General features: G+C 38.2%; 1 protein-coding gene across 1 annotated transcript; it reads right to left on the bottom strand.

Annotated features, from left to right (window-relative positions):
- Positions 1-1,064: 1,064 nt before the first annotated feature.
- Positions 1,065-5,979, bottom strand: eif5a (eukaryotic translation initiation factor 5A). The gene is made up of 5 exons (XM_066708928.1): positions 5,887-5,979; positions 3,961-4,149; positions 3,724-3,828; positions 2,885-3,016; positions 1,065-2,053 (listed from the first exon to the last, which is right to left on the bottom strand). The coding sequence occupies exons 2-5, from the start codon at positions 4,126-4,128 to the stop codon at positions 1,991-1,993; spliced, it is 468 nt and encodes a 155-aa protein (XP_066565025.1). The 5' UTR covers positions 4,129-4,149; positions 5,887-5,979; the 3' UTR covers positions 1,065-1,990.
- Between the last annotated feature and the right edge of the window lie 2,707 nt (positions 5,980-8,686).

Raw genomic sequence — 8,686 nt, 5'->3', positions numbered from 1 at the left:
CCCAGAATATTAACAAAGCTAGAAATTGAGGTCATGTGAAGGAGTGAAATTAGAAAAATAAAAACAAACCAAAATCAAAACTAGGCAATAGATTTCTAAGAAACCTTGGTACCTCTGAACACAACAAAAAAAAAAAAAAAAAAAGTTTAAATTGAGATTGAGCTTCTTTACAGAAGCTTGATCTTATGGACTACTTGAGCTTGATTAACCAAGCAGTTCAGAGACCTCTTAATCTTGCGATTCATACAATGCAGTAAACAAATGGGGCTGGCCTAAAGCAAGCTCAAGACATTAAGTGGCTATATCAGTTAAAAAGGAAATGAGTTAAAGAAGCATTTTGCTACAGGGCCACAGGTCACTGGGATTTTGTTAAAAAGGCCAAAGACAGAGCCATTCATTTCTCACCAGGATGGAAGTTAAAACAAAGGACAAGAGCATTCAAATTCAAATAAGAGCATGTCCGATAGCCATTAAGCTGAATCTGATGAGAAAACAAAAAAACACCCAACTTGATTCACAAGTAAAACCTGGCTCACAAAAAGCATTTCAAAGTTGCGGTGCCTCAAAAGCCATCCTGCTGCACAATAACAATTGACATCTGTGGGAAATGGCAGGACATCACAGCCAACAGTAGATAGTGACAATAATTCTCAGCCTTGATATAGATTTTAACTCTTAATGGGAGGGCTCCAAATGATCAAATACCTTGAGAGATCCCCCCCCCACACAAGTTTTTTCCAAACAGCTTGGCTGATGCACTTTGATTACACTGGAGAGGGAAAAATAGCTGCAATTACATTAGCATTTTTCACCTCAACTAACACTCTTGGGTCACATGCACCTCAGGAGTTTTCTTTAATGATTAAAGTCCTGATTCTGACATGCGATTAATGTACAGACTTGGTCTTGATAATGCATGCAAATCAAAAATGGAATGAGAGCCAACATGCTTACTAGAGGAAAGAAAGAAAATAAAAAAGAACACAAGCTGCAGGGGGGAAGAGTTCTTGACTCATTTTAATTTCACTGCATGATAAATACAATAAAAGAAATAAGCAACTGAAAAGTTTTTCTATTTTTTTTTATTTTTTATTTTTTACTCCAGTCTGGTGACAAAGGCCTCGAGTGAAAATTTCTGTAACTTTAAATGCCCCTCCCCCAGGTTGAGTCCCTCTTAAGCACGCCACATGGCGTCAGCACAACATTCAGAAAGCCTATCTAGCTGAGACATGTACAGGCTTTGACACGGTTTTATTAAGGATGCCAATGACAGCCAACAAAGTTGGCTTTTTGTACAGAGGTAATAATTGCACATGGCCACCAGGTCTTACTTGGCTGCAAGTTTTTAAGGCAGACTGGCATTTAGGAAAACAAAACAAAAAAAAAACAAAACAAAAAAAAAATCACTGAAGTTTGTTTTCTAGGGTGTAAAAATGTTTGGTTGTACCCAAGGCCTGCTCTTAAGTGCTAACTACCGATAATCAGCAATTCCAGCTGCATCAGTTCCAGGGCATTAACATCTCTGCACCAACAGGAGGTGGCATCAACACTCAATATGTTGATTACCATATGGCCTCCAGGGGAAGAAAAATAAATCTGGGCACCTTGTCAGTTAAAATAAAATATATAAACCAAAATGCATATCTCCTGGGGGGTGGGGAGGGATGAACACCAAATAATAAAAAAAAATACTGTTTAGGTTTCAAAATTGGATCCCATCAATTTAAACATTTAGGAATGTAAGTGGTAAGACTGACATCTTGAAGGCAAGAACTCAATTAAAAAGGCAAAAAACAAAACCTCAGTGATTTGGCAGAATGCCAATCAGCCTACAAGACAGTTGTAAAAGTCCAGCACGGTTTTGGGAAAAAAAAAAAAAAAAGAAAAAAGAAATTGAGGTTGTTTGTGAAGGCCATAGCTTTGGTGACAATTAGAACCAAAATTTAAGATTTGTGGTAGGTCTCAGCCTGAGCAGCCAGTCTCTTCCTATTTACTTGGTCATGGGCTTGATGGCAACTGCAGACTCCTCTCCCATGGCTGAAAGCACTGAGATCTGGTGGTGTGGGGGAGAAAAACATGAATGTTTAATGCTTTTCATCATCTATTTATCAATTACAAGCTGAACAAAAGCAATAGACATACTAAAACAAGCAGTTTAAATTAACAATTGCATAAAACCATTTCAAGATTACAGCATAAACTGAGCAAGGAGTAACTATAATGACTGGTATATTACAATCTGCTTTTAAATTGCAAGATTCCTACTAGTGGGTCTCCCAAATTACATTTCTACATGTAATTACAATTACATCTGCTGATGAGCTCAGTGCAACAACCAATAAATGATTGTCTATCCAGTTGAAAAGGTACCACCTTCCCCCTTTTATACTTGTAGGGATTTATTTCAGATCTTAGTGTAAGAATTGAAGACATTTAGACTTCATTTGTAAAAATCCTGTGGATTTACAGGTTTGGAAGTTAAAATGCTATGAGTTTGATTTATTTAAATAACCAAAATGGTTTGTCTAGCATATATTTCATAGGCAGAGAATTATGAATTTGAAACTTATCCTGTCAAATTACAAATCAAGTAGATGTATTTAGTATAAGAAATTTGACATTAAAATAGGTACTACCAGGTACAAGACAACCATCACTTATAAGTGACTAAGCTTTCAATGGCAAGAACTACAAAGCATACTCCATAATTATCACATAGGTTTGAGTGGAGGTTGTGGGGAAGGATTTGAGGAATTAAAATCATTCACTTTAAGAAGCATGTTAAACTGATGGAACCTTAACAGTACACACACAATAGTACAAAATGCACAAGAATTCAACCATGAGGACAGGTCAACTCAGAAGTGCAACAATTCCAGCTTACCAGCATCTCTTCACCAGCTTCATATTTGCTTTCAATTTCTTTGCCCAGATCACCATCTGGCAGTCTGAGATCCTCACGGACTTCCCCATTGTCCATCAGCAGGGAAAGGAAACCATCTGTAATGCCAATCAGCTGGGTAAAAAAATAAATGAGCATGTAGTTGGAGTGTAAGAGACAGTGCTACACTACCATACATCAGATTTAATGCATACATGACAAAAACAAAACAGACAAGTATTCTCAGCAGTCAGCATGCATTTGATTGACATTAGATCTATGGGTAGTTTGGCACATGTACCAGTAAAAAAATAAATCAAATCAAGTAATAAAATGACTTAAGATCTAGACAAATGCAAGCTGTTCAACTATAAATGCATGAAGCCAGAGTACGAGTCCAAGGTACACAAGAAAATTGCAAGCTCCAAGAACCTTGACTAACTGGTGCACACTGCTTAGATGAAACTAATCATGTTCTAGTAGTACCAAAAAAGTAAACCTTGATTTGGTTGATTTATCAACACAAAATTTGAGAAGTGTGTGTGTGACCTTACAAAAAGAGATGTCCGAGGATGGAAAACCCACAAGCCCTATGGGATTTTTTTTACAGGCTATACAGCATTTTAACATTAACCTTACAAATTAAGTTCGTAGAGCACAAATGGAACACTTTAAAAGGGTTGATTATTGCAAGGGAAGCAAAGTGAACTCCATTGGACAGCATAAAGGTAAAGCTAACCCTGGAAACAACAATTTTATAGCCATGGCAATGTCAAATGAAGAGTCAAGGACTTAATGGGGTACCTACATGAAATATGCTTAAAACTATAAGACTAGCTCACCTGGAAGTCATTTCTCTTGATGTTAGGGACATCCATGTTGTGGGTGGAAGGGCAGATATCTTCATACTTCTTACCAGTGAAAATGTCAATCCCAATCATGTGAACCTGCCCACACAAAGGGTAGAAACATTTAGTGCAGGAAACATTTTGTATTGAACTACATGGCTGATGTTTAATTCACCTTTTGGATTGAGATTCGATTAATGATATAGCTATGACAAAAAAACATCACATTACCTTGGCGTGGCCGTGCTTGCCAGTCTTGGAAGTTGACATTTCAACAATCTTGCATGGACGTCCTTTCAGCACCACAAACCCGTTCTTGCGCAGAGCACTGCATTGCATGGGGATGGTGGTGGAAGCCCCAGCATCTCCACTGGTGAAATCAATATCAGGGTCTGCCATGGTGGATTGATTCTAGGGGTACTGCAGAAAAAGACCCAACTCATTAAACCTTCAAAACTACTTTTTTTTTTTAATGCTGTAGTCATTACAAGTAAATTTACAATGAACAAGTCTTGTTGATGCCTGCATCATTGGCAACTTTCGCAAAACAGATACACATTAGTGAAAATAATTTGGTAGTCAAATGAAAGTTACATTAACCAAGAAAATGAACAGTTAAACCAGTAACATTACAAATACATTGGTCAGAATTAGAGAACATAACAGGTGCAATGCAGTAACATACGATTTGAAAGGCCTGACTGAAGACAGACTGACAAAAAAAATGCAATAAGTTTGAATGCCTGTAGGTTTAATTCGGCAAAGTAAGTTAGGTTATTGCGCTGTAATGTTTATCAACACTTTCATCATAACCTTTCACAACATCTGCACGGGTCACTCGCCACTAGCCAACCACATTTAACACTACAATTTAATTCAAAATCCCATCACGATTAGCATTTCAGATGAACAAGGACAGGGACAACCCGCAAAACAATTGCCAGACTACTTCATTCGTCTGAATCCATTACCGAAACTTTCAAAGCATACAAGGCAGGGGGGGGTCAATTGGGCGTACATTGATCACGATTTGCCAAGTACTTAAAAAAAAAAAAAAAAAACCAATCAGAAACCTCTAAAGATCTGCAGAACGTCATTATCCCAGAGACACTATATAATATTGTTCGATTAACAGCATCCCCCACGATTACTTTCCAGCCGCTATCCCACGCCCTGTCCACGTGTCTGTGTTTGGCCTGAGCTTTGATCGGGAAGCGGAAACAGGCTTCAACTGCGAGCTGCTAACCTGCAGCATCATGGTGCTCCGGCTATTCAAGAGGAGGCCCGTCGAACACGCCGAGAAATACGCGGACCGCGCAACAGTCCAGCCCAGGAGAATACACGCGAGATCCGCGCACCAAACAACCCGAGCCCCGCAAACTTCGTTTCCACGCGAGTAGGCCAGAGCCCGTCCTTCCCAAATGCCCCGATTTCATTCAATCAACCGCGATTCCGCAGAAAGTGACAAATACATCATGGATTGGCATCAAGTACAAAACTCTTTAAAATCATTTAAACCGATGCCTTCATTCAAAAATGGCTTTACATACCTCACCCCGCACTCCCCATAAATCGTGTTAAAATTGTCAGAATACTGAAAGAAAAGTAAAGTAAAAACAAATGAAGTGCGATGTATCCGTATTAACGGTCGAGATACGGGGGGAAAGAAAGTCGCGCAATATAACACACGGAGGAGATAAAAGAACCCCCTCCTGCTTTCTTTCATTTGCTCTAGACAAAATCCATAAACAAACACTTGTCTGTTTATAAAGGCGATACAACTCCCATAAGAACGAAGACGTATACATTGAAAACTCTCACGAAGCAGCTTTTCCGAGGCAGATCAGTTACTTTAGCACGCATTTGGGAAGATAAATGTGAAAAGTGCATCGAGCGCGCACCAGGCCCCATGCCTTTCCTTTTCATCTCGGGCAGCCAGGAGAGAGGGAGAGAAATTAAAACACGAACCCACACCCTGCCGCCGTGCAGCCGCGTCGCGCACAAATTACCCACTTCTTAAACTCTCTGGCTTACTCCGTTCTTCCCTAAACTCAACTCAACAAGTCTGCCTTACAAAGCTGCCTCGCTAAACGGTGAAAAGTTTTTATTTTTTTATTTTTTACTGCGGAGAGAAGCACGCGCCATGCTAGCCCTTACCTTCCAACAAAAAGGGAGCGTGACTGCGCAGGCGCGCCCAATTTTACTGCGGCAGCCTTGCAAGGGGCGGGCTCACTGAAGAATTTCCCAGAATCCCTCCAGCTTCCGGTTTAAATGCAGTCCGTGACGTCAGGACAATGCAAGAGGTGGGGGGGAGGGCATCACAAACGAAAGCGAGGTAAGAGGGAGCAAGCTGGCATTTGTTCAGAAGTAATGATCAGGTTATTTTATACTGTAAAACCTCAGTGGATGTACAATGTAACCGATAGAAGAATGCATTTTGATTGTTTGCATTTATATATCATTTATTGTATATATAATTTATGTTTTCCCCCCTAACGAATTACAAAATGTAATATCACTGTCTGTTTCATGTTAACACTATCCACTCATGAACATCAATAATTACAATAATTATCACTGGTGGTGGTGGTGTAGTCATTGTATTCAGCATATTACCTTCCTTTCACCAAAAACACATTTCAACAAATGTCAAATCACCCTTACACATATAAATTAGCTTTACATTAGCATTAAATAAATTCCTTTATTACAGTGTGTGACAATTTAGACAAATTAATAATAAAGAAGGTGCATTTTAATTGTGACTAGTAACCTACTATAGTTTTCGAATTTGGATATAAAATCGTCATCGGAAAAACTGTGTAAATTAATTTTGTAAAACTAAAGAGGAAAAGCAAAGTTTGTATCCCCCCTTTACAACTGTACAACTAACTCTAAATAGCATTTTACCTAGGTATTATTATTTGCTGTTACTGACACTGCTTTAGCAAGTTACTATATACAAATTTAAACTTTATAATATAACGTGCATCTGCAATATATATATTAGCAAGGTCATTAAATCAACGACTTTTGACCTGGCTCCTGACATCAGATGTAAGCAACTGTCAGAAATAACATGACACCCCCTACAACTTGTACATTTCAATCAACAGAGACATCCTTACATGGTTATTTAAAAAAAAGCATTATGTTAGCACATGAGGTAGCAGCTTCTGTCATCATTGCTTATATATCCTTTTGGGAAAAGTGCTCAAGTAATCAATCACTGTGGAGTTCCTGTGGTTGACAAACACATCAATACACAATCATCCTATTGTATCTCTCCTGAGACTGTCACCAATTGTACAATGTGCCCAATAGAGGGCACTGCACCCAATGTGATATTACAATTAATTAAATTACAGGAACATGTTCCAGTTAAAAGGCACAGTCCTGCTAATAAGACTATCTAACCTTTGGTAGATTCTAGAGGTCATTAGGAAAGGAAACATTGCACAATGTGAAGGAGCTACTATTCTGAAAGTGTCAGTGTACATATTTGTGCATAAAATAAAAGCATTCAACAAATTTCAGATTACTCACTAATATATATATATATATATATATATATATATATATACACACACACACACACACACACACACACACACTTTGATATGTTAATGAAGCACCATGCATCAATTAAGTTCAATGCATTATAGACAGCATTTGGGGATGGACTCGGACATTTTCTCATTTCTTTATGACAACTCCAGAGGGCAGTAGGGGGCTATTTTAGTCTCAGTTTGAGGATTTATAAAAGCACAATTCGGAAGCCATTTTAAAAGAACCATGATCTGTGGCACCTCTTGTCTTCAGTTCAGTTACCTTTGTATTTTTTAGGCTTGGTACTGGAGAAACACAGGGCCAACATATGATCATGTTTGTTTACAGAAAGGTGTCTGTGTAGCTGGTGATAAAACAGGTAAATTCACCCTCACTTAGTCTAAAACCAGATTTATAACGTGTAATGCTGCCCCCCCAATAGTTTTCCTTATTTAATGTCCTTCTATATACTTATGTAGGAGATAGCACCATAAACACATAATTTATTCAATTTTCTAATCAAAGCAGTTGTAACAAGCGAGATGCTGATTGAAAAATTGAATATTAATGACAATATATTGTCATTCAACAATTGACCCTTTGCGTTATGTTAATTGAAATCCAGTCAGCAGTGGTCTAAGGGATAGGCCAAAAACTGAAACAGAGCCTAGCAATAAGTGGTAGCAGATAATGGTGATTTTGACAAAGGAAGGAAAAAAAGTTGTTGAGATTGGAATTAAAATAATAAAAAGGATTCCGCAGCTCTTTAAGGCCTGACCTATAGATTCACCTCCCATAGACTTCCCTCAAGTGTCTATGCTCTTGAGTGCTTTGGGGGGGGGGTTACTGCACATGCAGTTCGCCCCATCACTGCCAAGGTCGCCAAGCTCAGGCAAGTGTTGTTTTCACAAGGTATCATTTATCTTCAGAGTTTCCACTGAGTCATCAAATCACAATTGTGAAATGTAATAATATAGTAACTTAGCAGAGGTAGAGTAAAACACGACAAAGTGAAATGTAAAATTCAATTATCATGCTCCATTAACATAAATTACAATCTGTCGAGCTTTTAGAAAGGGAATTAGGGTTTGCTTTTAACAAACATGTTTGTGTTTCATAGAAGTTAAAAATTAACAGATATCTGTATAAAGGTCTTCTAGTTAGCTGCTGAAGAACAGTTGAATAATGCAGTCAAATCTCAAAGGTGTGTGGAAGGCAGATTCTATTTCTCTCCCATTTAGTCTCAGCTGTATAACATCCAGTCATAAGCACTGCAAGTAGTTTTATAGGATCCTTTAAATAGTTTAGAAGGAGTTTGCAAAAGATTTCTGCATGACGTTCCTATAGGACATTTTTCTTATCAGTAATTCATGTAGCAAAAGCTGTTGGATTTAACATACAGTAATGT

This window comes from Amia ocellicauda, chromosome 7 (genome assembly GCF_036373705.1).
Source record: "Amia ocellicauda isolate fAmiCal2 chromosome 7, fAmiCal2.hap1, whole genome shotgun sequence".
Classification (NCBI taxonomy): Eukaryota; Metazoa; Chordata; class Actinopteri; order Amiiformes; family Amiidae; genus Amia; species Amia ocellicauda.
The sequence above is the reverse complement of the archived record's forward strand: the minus strand, read 5'-3'. Positions and strand labels throughout refer to the sequence as shown.